General features: G+C 39.7%; 1 protein-coding gene across 1 annotated transcript; it reads right to left on the reverse strand.

Moving 5' to 3' along the window:
- Window positions 1-9: 9 nt before the first annotated feature.
- Window positions 10-13,304, reverse strand: casd1 (CAS1 domain sialic acid O acetyltransferase 1). Its single transcript, XM_081612875.1, has 18 exons — window positions 12,453-13,304; window positions 11,235-11,331; window positions 10,241-10,361; window positions 9,744-9,788; window positions 9,584-9,646; window positions 8,545-8,589; window positions 8,305-8,428; window positions 7,220-7,434; window positions 6,692-7,111; window positions 5,711-5,800; window positions 5,493-5,612; window positions 5,209-5,369; window positions 4,758-4,833; window positions 4,529-4,630; window positions 4,303-4,443; window positions 4,147-4,224; window positions 2,640-2,732; window positions 10-2,240 (listed from the first exon to the last, which is right to left on the reverse strand). Exons 1-18 carry the CDS (start codon window positions 12,697-12,699, stop codon window positions 1,980-1,982), a joined length of 2,499 nt encoding a protein of 832 aa, XP_081469001.1. The 5' UTR covers window positions 12,700-13,304; the 3' UTR covers window positions 10-1,979.
- Between the last annotated feature and the right edge of the window lie 1,534 nt (window positions 13,305-14,838).

Genomic DNA, 14,838 nt, shown 5'->3' on the forward strand with positions numbered 1-14,838 from the left:
AAACCCCAAAACATTGTATTGTTTTTTATCAAGGGATTTTTTAAAAACAAAGTACAACAGAATAAAGGCATTTATAAATATGAAGACAATTCCACACTTTGTCAGACACCACAAACAAACATGTAAATATTTGACTAGGCCCTAAAAAAGGGTGTAATATTTGTTGCTTTACGTGATCACACAGATCAATTAAGGCATGAAACAACTACCAAATGTACCACTTTGCTGTTGATCAATAAAAGAGGTCAGTAAACTCTACACATGTATCAAAGGAAAACGGTGGGAAGTAAATACCATATTATTGATAATTATAATATACGAGGTTCTGATTGTTAGTAGAAATTTTGAGGTCAAATTTGCTCCGTTTCACTTTTAGAGTGTGAACAGCCTCAAAAGCTGCAGATTGTAACAAAAACAAAAATGTGTCCCCTCATTTTCCTGGGAAAAAACCCCAAACATAAATACAAAATGATTGACACGCAATGTTTTACTACCCAACGGTAGATGCAATTAAACACCAAGTTTAATATAACCGTTTTCTTTAAGCAAAAAAAATATTTTTTAAAAATAAATATGCCAAACAAGAATGTACTAAAATCTGGGTTTCATCTTAAAGATGAAAGTGGAAAATAAAAAGCAGGTTCAAAATAAAAGTGCTCCCTCTCAAATGAGTAGAAACAGGCAAAGAACCAATTACCCACTTGGCAACAGACGTATTAAACAATATTTTTATGTATGCGGCATTAACGTATCCTCTTAGGTCTGTCAGTGCATTACAAAGTGGTTATAATGCTGAAGTGGCTCTGATTTCAAGTGCTTCAAACAACACACTTGAACATGTGCCGTTTACAGAACCCTCTGGAGTTAAAAAAGAGAAAAAATATCAAAAAGCCTTCACCTAATTATTAAAAAATAAAAAATGTTTTTTTTGTGTGTGTGTTTGTTTTGTTTTCTAGGTCAGTCTGAGGAAGGACGTTTGTTTCTTCTATGGTAGAACAATATGTGCAATATTGTGCATTTTCCACCACAGCTAGTATGAGGCATGTTTTAAAGAACAGGAGATGAACAGCTGTACAAAATAAATCTGTTGTATCATACAAATATACATATATTTACACAGCATGTGGTGCTAACAGGACACAACTATTCGACTGAAAGGCTCAACCTTGTCTATGAGATAGTAGATTGGGTACAAAATTCTTAATGCGATACTTCACAAACAGCAGTTATGGACGCAAAGTACAAAGCAAAGCCAAAACTGTATAAAATATAAGCTTAATTTAAGTCATTAAATACTGTACATGTCACATGTCATTTCTGAGCTACAGCAGGTGACAACGGCGACTTTCTGCAAACGCAATAATCTCAAACGTTGCTTTAAATGAGAGGGGAAAAAAAAGTCCCTAAAATTTTAACAATTGCACTGCAAATTTTTTTGACTATACACTCGGCAGGTCTGTGATCAGTCAATCTTGATCCACTTTTTTCTTTGTGTAATTATCTCACACTAGCAATATAGAAGGTCAATGACAAGATGTTGTGCAGATCAGCTTATTTGGAAAAAAAAAAAGAGAAAAAGTTCCAAATATGCTGGTGGTCCTACTGCCATGTGGACGGAGAGATCCTCGGAGGAAACGAGGAACAAACTTCATATCAAACAAGTTTGGCTAAAGCAGAAGTGCTGCGAGGTTCACAGCAAGCATGAGGTCCTGAGCCCAGAGAAAGTGGTTTTGGGTCTCCAAGTCTTAACGTGAAGGCAATGTAAACATTTCGGTACTTCTGTCCTTTTAAATATTCCTTTTGCCGAGCTTTTTCATTTTACAGCAGCCAATAACAAAGTTACTGAAGTACTCTGACCAGTCTCATCTGGCAACCAGCAGCGTGAAAGGAAAATAATAAAAAAATTCAGTTTGATTTTCATCTGTCACTTCAGTCATAGCAGGCCCCCAGTCCGTAACCCAGTTCTCTCAAAGTATCCTTTAAGTTCCAGGTGTGAGGAGCTGGGACATCAGTACAAATAAACTCACGAGCCCCATGGCGCCCAGCCTCTTCAGCAGGGCCATGCTGTCTTTGGGGATCACCACCTGAGCCAGGTCATTGGTGATGACGGAGACCTCGTGAGCTACACAAACGAAGATGAAGGTGCTCACCAAGATGTTGAGCGAAGGGTTGCCCGGGATCAGGACCAGGATTCCCTTGGTGTCTGCTGCAAGCCAGATGTGGTACTGACATATGAACAGCTGGGGGCGACAAAGTCAAAGCACATATTTTCAGGTCCATCTTAAGAGTTACAACATGTTCATAACCAGTGCAGATCATTACATCCAACTCAGTTAAGATATGCATTTTTTTTTTTAATCAAGTTGACAAAGGAATTCAATAGTTTCTCAACAGTGAATAGTATTGAACATTTTAAATTCAACAAGTGGAACTTTCAGTTTTGTTAGACACAAAGGGGCAAATTAAGCATTTCAGTTTAGTTTATTCAGCTATTACTAATAAAAACCCAACATATATATTTTTTACAAAGTAAAAATTATGCAAGAGCCATCACTTACTGTTTTAATGCACCATTTACAATGAATTATGCGATTCTGAATTATTACATGTACCTGCCTGTGCAGACAGGACCATCTTACCTCCAGGGAAATCTTTCCGAACCATGAAAAGAACGAGCTGTAAACAGAGCGAGCGTAGCCAGGAATGTTCCTGATAAGAATGAAGGCCAAAATCTGTTAACACACAAAATGGAAACATCTCTTAAGTCAAGCCTGGAAAACACCGGTGTGTTATTTATGAAACTTCAAGTTCTGGAAGTAGGTATTAGGTAGAGTAAAAACATTCAGCATGGGCATACATGTAATTTATTACACTCGTTATTTCAACTGTATTAAGTCAACATTTGAATACATTCAAAAATGTTTCCTTGGTGCAAAATCAAAACAACTGTCTAAAGTCGATAAGTTCAAGGCATGATAACTTCTGAATGATTAAGATTGTTTGGCTTCTGGTAGTTTCTCCTTGCCAGCAAGAAATGATCTGATTGATAGAAGAAAGTTCAAAGAAATCATTGAGGGTTCTAAAAAGGAAAATTCTAAAATAATCAGCTTGGAGACATCTTGCTTTGGTATGGAGATAAGACTACCAAGGCTCAAGGGTGCCATGACATTGATCTGTAGCACTTGTATACAGGCTGTTTCAAAGTGAAAAATGGTGTCATTTGTCGTGGATTAAGACGATCTTGACAACCCCCCTCACCCCCACGCTCCAAAACAGCTCGATTGAAATGTGCAGCTGCCCACATGGAGTAGCCCAGGTTCCTGGAGAAAACATTTATGTTCAGGCAAGACGAGAACTGAACCAACTGATATTACAGAATTGACGAGAAGTATTTGGGAGGAGTCAAGATGAGGCTTTTACACCTGACCTCTATAGCACCAAGCACGGTGGTGGTGACATTATGTTAAGGGTCTGTTTAGCTGCTACATAACTAGTTTAGCATTAGGCAAACATCAGGTTTCCAGGGTGGCCTTTCCAATGTGCCAGATTGACTCCATATTCCAGTCTGTTCCCAGTGTGTTTTACAGCAAACCTGAGCATCAAATTCAAAGCTTTCAAAATACATTTGATCACTCTATCCTGAAATAATTATGTTCAAACATAAGTTATCGCTTTACAAAGTTATGACAGTCACGTCCATATTGTGTGAAGACCTGAAAGCAATTCTGAAAGGAATGAGAACCAGCTGGTAGCAATTTGTAGAACTATGTCTACATTTGCTTTAGGTAACTCTTTTATCTTGAAAAAACAGACAACTCCCCGTACAACTGAAATTATCTCGTCATTTTGTATTTTGAAAGGAAACACAAAGCTACCGGCAAGTATGTGAGCAGGTTCTCTGTGGTTCGACTGAACAGGGAATGCTAAATGATGTATAACAGTTAGCAAGACAACTCCTGCCAAGTCACATAAAAGTTCAGCCCTTCACACCACTTTAACCCTGTGTACACAGATGCATTAATCACACTGCAGGTTCATAAACTATCAGTTTATGAAGTTTTTTCTCATATGGAACAAGGTTGCCATGTTGAGTTGATGCATCTGCAACAAGTAACTTTAGAAAAATGTAACAATGCAAGACTGTACCTGGACCACAGAGATGTAAGGGTGCATCTCGTTGCACTCCGTCTTTGTTTTGCAGTTGCTCGCCCATATTGAGTAAGTCTTGAAAACGAGGAAAAGAGGTTAGGTGCATTTCTGCAACATATGTTGACTGAGAAACAAAATGTAAAGAGGTCTTACTATGAAGGAAACCACCGAGAAGAAAAGGAGCAAGTTGGAAATCTTTGCAGGGAAAAGAGCTTCTCCTTTGCCCTCCGACAACACCTGGCGCTTCTGCAGCACCAGGTAGATGAAGGCAAACACCATGCCGTGAATCACAGCCTGCGTGCCAACAAGTTGAAGCCGTCTCGGTTTACAGTAAACTGAAACTGGTAGAAAAGTACGCCGGTCGCTACATTTGACTTACAAATCGGTCCAGCTGCCATCTGAACCACCACTCGTGGACACTTCCGTTCAGCTCAAACAGCTTAGAGACGGGCCACACTGAGAACACGCTCATGAAAAGACTCTGCAGGCGAGATTTGAGATGAAGATCAAACTAAAAGTGCTGCACATCATGCCAAAAGTTCAGAAGATTTGTACCAATTTATAACTATAAAATACCACTAATTATAGAGCTGAGTAAATGAACCCACCTTCGAGAAGGCAAAGAAGCAGATAATCAGCAACAGGCCCAGTAACTTGGCCAGGATGCCAAGATACCAGATGCCACTACCTGTCCAGACAACATGATTTCTTTAAAAAGACACTCATCTCTAAAACTACACACAATAGGATATTTTTACGGTTTACCAAATGCAAATACAGTTTTGGTGAAATGTTTACATGCACTCGTGTTGGGCAAGAATGTCATTACTTTTAGGTCTAAAGAAAGTCATTTCAAACTTGCTCACGCAGTTCTGTGTTTGAAACAAACTGAAGTTGAGAAACGATCCAAACTCTACGTTAAAATCCAAAAATGAATAACAGCCATGCCGATTACGGGCGTATGTAAACTTTTCACTGAAAACGTACATTTTTTTTTTTTATTATAAAAAAGGTATACAAAGTTGGTGCTGAAACTAATAATAATCTCATATTTGACACCTACTGTTAGTCTTCTTTTGAAGGATTTGAGGCCAAATGGCCATTGTGGCGTAGATGAGAACAAACCAGAATGTGACCAAGGGGACAAAGTAGTAGAACTGGTATGGTCTGTCCATTACAATGCAAAGTACAACCACAAGGAAGTTTAGCCGGAACAACACCTGTAAGCATACACATAAAAGAAAAAAAAACAAAACACTCATAAACATACACGTCATTCAAGTTCAGAACAGCACGTTGGGGATTCCTAAAAAAGGTTAAAGAATAACTGAGTGTAACCTTACCTGACACACTCTATAAAGTCCAAAGTCTCCTTTGAGCCAGAAAAAGGAAAAGTGTCCATAGCCAGTCTGAAACAGGTACGCTGCCACCAGTACACGTACGTGCATGTACACAGGAACAAACTACAAGACAAACAATTTTGTTGTTTATTAAACATCCGCATCAGACTCAAAGCAGAACAGCTGCCGACGCGTGTAAAGGGAGCACGTCTGGGACTCACAGCGCTGGCTCCAGAAACGTGATAGATAAGAATAACCAGCTGCATCCAGCCTTTCCATTCATCCGTTTGCTCTCGGTTGAGCAACTTGGCCTGTAATCCAAAGAAAAGAAGATGATTATACGAAAAAAAAAAAAAATAAATCATCTTTCGGTCAGATATGACACTAAACCTGAATGAAAACTGCTGAATCATCACAATCCTGAATGGGTGCATTTTGCTTAAGCCAGTGAGGGCAACAGCAGACGGCTGCGGAGCAAGTTTACATTTCAACTGACGAGATTCGTAATCAGCACAAAAGTATCGAACTGAAAAAGGAGCAGTCTTTGGTAAAGTTTAACCCATTTACTAATAAACCCCGTCCGTGTGGCTACTCTATGCTCCCCTTCAGCAAAGATCTGAAAGGCTGTTTTGGCTTGTCAACATCCGATTGTGGCTTTTTTTTTTTTTATCATAAAAACTCTAAAGCCTGAAAGCACAAAAAAAATTCCTATGCTATACTCCCCCACCGCCCCCCCTCCCCGAGAGTTTTCTAGACTGTAGGAACCGTGCTTAGGCATTTCAAAGAATTAAGACAAAAAACCTCTACAGTGAACACTGCAAACACAAAATCTTACCAGGTTTTTTTGGTCTAGTCTCTTGTGCAAATATCTTGGTACACTTGAAATAAGACAAAAACTAACTTGCAAGCAACTTTTCAGTATAACATAGGAGCTTGTTTTGGCTCAATTTATTAATATTGATGAAAAAGTACTAGTTATCAGTGAAATAAAGGGGGTGTGGAACAGGACATTTTCCCTTATATTATATGCTAATATGTCTTGTGGCAACTTATTTTCACCATCGATATTAAGGAATTATTGACTCAAGACAAGCTCCGAACAGTTACTTGTTAGTACACTTGAAATAAGAAAAAAAGTAAGAAATTTACACTAGAAATACTTAAAAATGTGTGGTTTTCTTTGCAGTAGAGCGCCTCCTCACCTCCTTGGTGTTCTCACTGTAAAACACTCCCAGCACAAGTATGTAGATGAGAGGGATGAAGAATGCCGAGTGCGTGTAGAACTTCTGCTCCTTCATGAACACATCAGCTCGGTCGCACAGGTAGAAGTACAACATTATGACGCCCATCCTGCAGAGAGCCTGGAAAGGAGCCTTTGGTCCGAGGGGGGCGGCCGCAGTGGCGGGCTTCTTCTCCTCGAGGCTCTCCACGTCGGGAGTGGCATGCCGGCGATGGCGGTTGCAGCCGAGGACGTGGAGAACTACGAAGACGATGACTGCGGCCAGGAAGAAACAAGCTGACAGTTTCTGAATGAGGTTTGGCGGGGAAATGGTCTGGCAGCAGGAGCCGTCGATGGGCCTCAGCAGCTTGTTGCAAAGGGAGTTCATGAGGACCATGGCTCCCTGGAGGGATGATTTCACATGTCAAAAAAAAAAACAAAACAAAACTGAACAGGAGAAATACTGAAGAATCTCATTAAAAATGAACGAAAAAAAAAAAATCCTGCCTACCACATTCCTGGTGCCCTCTGGCAGGTGTAAACCATCGTCTGAGTTTATGATCGTTTCCAGAGCAGCCTGACGGGCCGCCGCCAGCAGCTTGACCCGAGATCTCCCGCTGTGCTTGCTGCTGTTGAGCACCTCCGTCGCCGCTTGATTGTACAGGTCAAGCTGCTGGTTGGTGATCATCTTCCTGTTCTCACTCAATGTGTCCTCGTACACCGGATCTGCAAGACAGAACAGCATGGCAGTACGTCACATGGTACACATTTGATTACCGACCACTTTCTGTTGTAAATTTTCTTTACAGAAAATAGTGAATTTTGTAACTGAATGAGACTGTATGGCATTCACATTTAAAGAAGGCCTTCCAATCGCATAACTGTGGGTACATCTGTGGCCTCCTCTTGCCCACAATGCGTCCCCACAAACTGGCAACACAAAGTTACACCCTTGGCAACACGTCAAAACTCTGCTGGCCAATTCAGGGACTTGGAAACACTTTCACTGTTGAACTCTCGGCTGATATAGGACTTTATGACCGAGAACATAAAAGTTAGGGAGAGTTACATTAATTCAAACAGGAATAACCAGTGAGAACTCTAAAGTTCTTACTTTAGAGTTCTCACTCTAAAGTAAGAACCGTGTTTTTAAGTTAGACTTGTGCGTACTACTTTCTTCCTCTTTTTGAATAGCTACAGAAACACAGTACTCACATTTTGGATGGGAAATGACGCATTGAAGTTGTCGTTTAATCACAACTGATACAGTGCACATTGTTTGTTGGTTTGTCAAACAAATTCAACAGCAATTTCCAGGAACAATACCGATAGTCTAATTCCCCGTTTTCCTATCGATGTGGTTTCAAATGATAGTGTTTAGTCAACGTAGAAAGCGAAGGACAAAACAGAAACATTAATAGTGTTCAGATGTTTACTCCCCCTGATAGGACGGTAATCTCATTTTACAAGAATGCACATGAGATTTATTGCTGCAGTGAAGCCGTCAGGCAGTAATAGTGACCAGGCTGACTGACGTAAAAGTTAATCATCATCATCATGCTTCCAAGCGGGTAATCTGCTTGGAGCGGAGCTCACCTTGCAGGACCCAGTAGATCTCTGCATGCTCAGCCAGTTTATCCAGATGCGCAGCAATTGCCGTCAGGTTTGCTCTGTACTGCTGCAGGGTTTCGCTGCTGCCACTGTGCAACTTGATGGACCACTGTGATAAGTGACGAAACAAGTGAGATTAAGACAGACGGTATTCGGTCAACACCTTGCTGCTCTGCTCACTGCTTGATCTGCAAATATTGACAGGCATTCTTTTAGGCGGCTTACTGTTGCAGCTCCGAGGATAACAACGTCAGGTTTCGCAGCGGCCTCCTGCGACACAAAGGTTAAGAGTATTGACAGATTTACATGAGAGGAAGACAACCTAATTTGTTTTCATTTTAAGTCAACAATAAAAAGGGAAATGTGAAGGTTTAATACATTGTTTCTATTGGAAGTTTTTCCTTGATAAAAAGCCATAAATTGTTTCAGGCATTTGAATTTTGCTAAACTGAATCAATGTGGAGAACCACCAGTTGCTGCAATCATATCTGCAAACATTTACCAACTGCGCAGAAACTTTTGCCAAGCGTTTGTTGCAAAATGGCTCAATTTCAGACGCAATGATGCATGACTGCAAGAAACAGTTATCGAGCCTTGCTAAAGACGTTTGTTTTAGACCTGGACTCTGACTGAATTTACAGTCTCAAGTGTTTGCTCCTGTAATATATTTTCCTCCACCACATATTTAGCTCCATCCATCTTCTTATCAATTCTAACCAGCTTCCTGGGCCCCAATAAAAAAATCTAAATTAAAAATGTCCCACTGTAAACCCCGTCTCCACCTTGTTTCACCATGTGGATTGGCTTTTCAGGATGATGCGCAGTACTGCTAGACAGGATTTTAGACATTGGCCAAAAAGGTGTCATTATGCTCTCATCTTAGCGACTTTTTCTTTGTTTTCCGGCTCGTCAGTTCAGGAGAACGGCCGTGTCTTTGTAGCATTTAGAAAACAAACAAAAAGAGAAACTCATCCATGAGATCTAAAACTCGCAATACCGCTTCATAACTTTACACTGATTTAACCTTTTCAACAACTTCATCCTTGGCCTGCCTGCTGTGCTCATGACACGAGAATACAGGCGTAAAGATTGAGTAATATCTACAGTCAGATATGACACAGCGTGGTGTTTGCGTGACATATGAAGAGGATCGAGGAAAAACTGCCCCAGACAACCAAGACAGAGACAAAAGTGATCTGCTTTGAGGATAGAAATCGTTCAATTGGTGCTTAAAAATAGAACTTGATGCTGTGTCAATGCTCACATGCGTCCATGACACCACGCGGTCCTTCATCGAGTTATTTGCCTCTGGATACCAAAGGAAGTCCTAGAAATAAAAACAAGAAAAGAAGGATGTTTTTTTTTTTTTAAATCAAAGGTTATTCTTAACAGGAAAGATAAGAGTGACTCTATAGAAAGCTCACCACATTAAGAGACGACTTCTGATCTTGAAAGAAGATGTCCTCATGCTGCAGGCGTTACATGCACGCAGACAAAGAGAGGGTCTGTTGGAAAATGACTTCTACTTTCTCGCTCTCCTCTCATCAGCTTGCTTCAGCTCAGAATAAAACTAGTCTGTCACTCGGCTGCACATATTTGGAGTTTGAGTCACTTACCGAAAATAGAACAAACGCGGTGATTTATCAACATTTAGGCCAAAACAGATCATAGAAATCTCGTTTTTAAGCAAGTGGGAAGGCTTTAAGTTTCTAGCAGTAACGGCTCAACGTCGCAGGGTATGGGGAAAACAATCCTTTTATCTTTCAGGAAGAGTCTGAGATCTAATTATAGGGCTTCAGAGCTAAACAACCAACATATATTTGCCGAGGGGGATTTGGGTAGAACGTATCCTGTTAAACCGGAATGGAAAGATTTCTATTAGCCCCCTGAGCGTGAAACATGCCATGTCTAGCGACTATACCTTGTTTCCATCTTCTGTCATCTCAGGGTTGATAATTTTGATAAAGGAGTAAAATAGCTGCCTGATTCGTGAGTCACCCGCAAAGACCACCCGTTTCTTGGAAAGGCATGTTACGGCGTCACTGCAAGACAAAAACACCGGTGAGGAATGTGATAATCAGAAGTATAAATGTGAAAACCTCTTAGTAGCAACTGGATGTTACCAAATTAGCAGTAAGTGGCAACACTGTGTGAATATTTTAAGAACATCAGTTAAATTTGGAAGATTAAATCAGAGCTAATCTTTTTGCTTTGACAATCAGGAGTGACTGAACATCCGGCTTTATGTAAAGAATCTCCATCAAAGTCTGATCTATGCAACATGTTTCAAGCAGAAAAAAATTGAGGTATCGTGGAAAAATATAGTTTTATCAGCTTAAAAAAACCATAAAAAAAAACAACTTGGATAGTGATGAGCAAAAAGCCAAATTATGGTAGCGGCTCTAATCCTAATGAGAAATAAGGTAGTGGTAGTATCATGCTCATATTTTCAGCATTCAGGCCTAAACATCTTGCACCCAGTGGTGATGCATAGCAGAGAAATCTGAAGGAAACTGCAGAGAATGTGGTGCAAAACATTTAGTCAATTTCATTAAAAAAGTTGAAGGCAAGGTTTTTTTGTTTTTGTTTCAGTGATAAAAAAAAATCAGATTTAAAACAAATACATTGTATTTGCAAATCGACAATTAGTAAACATTTTTAAGAGAAAACAGGTAACAGTTCCACAGAGACAGCCAGCAGTTGCTTGAAATATTTCATTTCAAGCAATTCCATAATTGGAATTGCCGATTCCAATTATGCAGTGTCGGAACAATTTACTGGTACTTCATGTTTCATTCATCTTTGCAAACAGGTAGAAACTATGCAAACATTTCCATGTCATTCACTAAATGTAACTATTGCGCATCCACCCTTGCTTTCAAACACACAGAGGAACAGCTATTTGTATGACTCACTTGCTTTTGTATTTGTGCATCATACAGCCATAAGGCTGCCATACATTCTCCCCCAAGTAGCGTCCTTTGGTCAGCAGCCATTCACATGAGTCTCCACCTAGAAACACACACACACACCACACAGAATCTAAGAGTAAGTGTGAACAACAACTCAAACAGCACAGTGGCATTTCATTCAGCACAGTGACGCCACAGGACAATACAATACACAGCTCAGGTTGGGTGGCTTTGTACAAAATAAAGCCGTGAGCAATTTGGCTTGAGTGTAATTCACTCTGGCTATTCATTTATGTGCAAAATGAATGCAGCTGCAACTCACAAAGCATGAAAGACGGACGGAAGCTGGTGACTGACACAGGCTTTACTGTCACCACCCATTCAGAGCAGCTGCTCAGCGTATAAGTCTCTTTAGACTGGTAGCAGGACACAGGTATTTGTGTACTGCTACACAAATATTAAAACGTTTTATATTTTGTTAAACTTTGTTGTTTTTACACTATTACTACACTTTATAGTTTTACATTTCCCCACGACCTATTATGTAACTCAAATCAATTTTAGAGGCTGTGTTCCGGTTCAAAAATCTATAATTAAAAAAAAAAGAAGAAAAGCTTAGCTAATGACAATGATTAAAAAAAAAAACACTACACTTTGCCGTTTCAGATTTTATTTTAGAACGTCGCTTTACTAACAAAATTAAATAATAATAATTGTTTATTATTCTTATTCAACAAAAGAAATGCACCTTTAGAATTCTACAGTTGTAATGACAACGTTTAAGGGTTATTTCTCAAGTTTTCTATGGGTTTTACAAGACTCTGCCCAACACTCAGCTAACAAGAAAAACACGAAAGCTACGAGTAAATACTTGACTGGTTCTATTTATCCGGTGTTTGCTTAATGAATATTTCAATCTTACGAATATTTAAGCAGGTTTTGACAGAAGTCAGTAGAGCTACAGTATGCTAGTTTCATATTTAGCTGGCCCGTTTAACAGACATCCACGCTTCCGCTGCCAGCCTTGCCGAGTTTAGTTTAAACAACATTGCATACATTTTATGCCATTTCCAATCTTTTTATCCACTCCCATGAAACAAATAGTGCACTGTACCAGCGAGCCGAAGCGCTCCCAGACCCAAACAGTGAGCTAGCTGCTGTTAGCTTGTGTCAAGTGTGGGGAGCATCAACAGTCAGTTCAAATAGCGGCGCTCCACTTACCTCCGTAATGCCGCAAAGCCGTGTGGAACAAGAGCAGCAAAAGAACCGCCGCCAGCGATATCAGTTTAGCATTCTTGATTGTAAAATGTTGATTTATTTCGCGTTTGCCCAGGCTATAGGCCAGGACCGCCATCTTTGCTCCTCCATGACAACAGGCAGCTGTGTAGTCCAGCAGCAGCAGCAGCGGCAGAGCAGCACCACCTGTCCGCTTCGGCTCATGCGGCACCGTCTCCTCTTCCGTCTCCATCACCGCCTCAGCAGAGTCGCTGCGAGTGTTCAGGATGGCTGTTTATATTCCTAATGATGAACTTTTTCCAAGCTTATGTAAAGCCGTGCGTCTTTTCAGTCTTAAAAACAAGAAAAGTTTCCAATTGCCTCGAGTGCAGTTTTTAAAACTCCAGCGTCAACCGTAAATGTCGCGCGCCTTCCCTCTTGTGGGGACAGTGACATTTAAAAATACCCTGAATCTTTTGTAGCGCTCGAATTGGATAAACCGGATTGTCCTGAACAATGTGCAGAGCCTTGCATACCTTCTATCTCAAGGTTTCAAAAATATAGGGAGGGGAGCTACTAACTTCCAGGGCTAAGTAAACCTTATTGTTCTTGTTATTAATAGTACTGGAAGGATTGTTGGAGTCTTTGAAAATGCTATGTTGGGCGGAGCATACCTTTTTGTTTGTTATAAACCACAATCTACTGAGCAAAGTCCAAAACTAAAACCTTGAGAGGTGAAGTCTGAGTAAATTTATTTTGTGAATGTTAGAGTTTGAGATGGTTTTCCAAGAATGATCAGTTTCCCAGATGAATGTCACGTCATACTTGCCTGGCAAAGCTTTCTGTACCCGTTGAGCCTTACATTTGGATGATTCAGAACCACAAACTTTACTGTCTTTTATATAAGTTTCATATAATATTCCAGCACAAAGTAGTGGATAATTCTGAAACGGAAGGAAAAGTATATGAAGTGCTAAAATTGTATTTTTATACTTAATAATTTGAGAAATAGTTAGGTGATGTCAAGTAAATTAGTAACCATCTTTCAGTGCAATTGCAGCTGCAAGTCTTTTGGATTATGTCTACCTGTTTTGCACATCTAGAGGCTGATATTTTTGTCCATTCTTATGCCAATCTTCAATGAGCAGCAAATAAGTGGGATGCATGATGAATAATAGTCATCATGTTGACAGATTCTGTGACCTGGGTCTCCTCCAAAGTTACCATGGGACTCTTGGCTGCTCCCATGGTTGATGCTCTATCTGCTCGCCATACAGCCCGGCTTCTCTGCTAGGACTCCACAAGTTGTATGTTTCCTCTGAGTGCTTTATACTTTAAGGTGGGTGACTGTGTGACTTTCCTGTCAGACTGTACTTCTTTAATAAGTTTCTTATTTTCCTCGCATGTTAAATTATAGCACACAGTCTGAGGTTTTACCAGTGAAACACTATTGACATTATGGTTGGATGAGAACAGAAGAGCACACCCCAGTATTTTACAAGCTCTGTGTGCCGTGTGCTGTAACTACCTTAAACAAACACGTTGATGACGATCATGTGATTTTTAATAGGAGGACAAACACTGACTCTGCTTTTCCAGCTGGTTCGCTCACACACCTTCACTCCTGGAGGAAGGGCTAAAAAAACCGATGTGAAAAAATGGGTGTGGGCCAGTTGGTCAAAAATAACTCTAATTGGCTCTTTATCGGTTGAGCTCATCGTGGCAGATGTTCTCAGACAAGGCAGTGTTTGCCATAAATTGTCCTAAGCTTTAACTCGTTCATTTTTACACCCAAAACCCAAACCTCAGCACTGTTACCACTGCGTCACATATGCTTACAAGCCAGAGCAGTGAAACCAAACAGATTAGATGAACTGAATTTCTGTCAACAAGAGAAATTCAGTTCAATTTATTTAAAAAAAATAATAAATTCTTAATTTTTTTAAATAAGAATTTTAAAAAAGTGTCTTAAATATATTATTTATTAAGCATATTAGTCTGGATGTATTTATATATTAAACAAACAAAAAAACACTCAAATCTTGTTAAAGTGTAATGTTTAACCTTCCATATCCACGATCAGTGTCTAAACTCCTGACCACTATGTCCATAAGCAATAAAACAATAAAAGTGTGATCTTTAATTAAATATCTTAATTAAGATCTTTGTACATCTGTACTAAGATCCATACTAAAGTAAATAGTTTAGAGAAGCTAAACTAATTGCATTGTTTCTTTGCTCAGGATATATTAAGGAAAAAGCAAACTAGTACTATTAGATTGAAAATAATTGACCTATTTCTTTTTTTTTCTGAGGAGATGTTAAAAAAGCCTAAAATCTGGAATCGACTGCACCCATACGCCTGCTAAAAAAACCAGGAAATACTGGTCTG

This window comes from Poecilia reticulata, chromosome 11 (assembly GCF_904066995.2).
Source record: "Poecilia reticulata chromosome 11, P_reticulata-male-v2, whole genome shotgun sequence".
NCBI lineage: Eukaryota > Metazoa > Chordata > Actinopteri > Cyprinodontiformes > Poeciliidae > Poecilia > Poecilia reticulata.

Excerpts from the sequence above, each read along its gene's own strand:
- casd1 (XM_081612875.1), bottom strand. The coding sequence starts at position 12,699 with ATGGAGACGGAAGAGGAGACGGTGCCGCATGAGCCGAAGCGGACAGGT. Across the intron at positions 8,590-9,583 it reads GCGTGGTGTCATGGACGCAT|GAGGCCGCTGCGAAACCTGA; the intron begins GTGAGCATTGAC and ends TTTGTGTCGCAG. Across the intron at positions 4,631-4,757 it reads GCTTCTTTGCCTTCTCGAAG|AGTCTTTTCATGAGCGTGTT; the intron begins GTGGGTTCATTT and ends TCTCGCCTGCAG.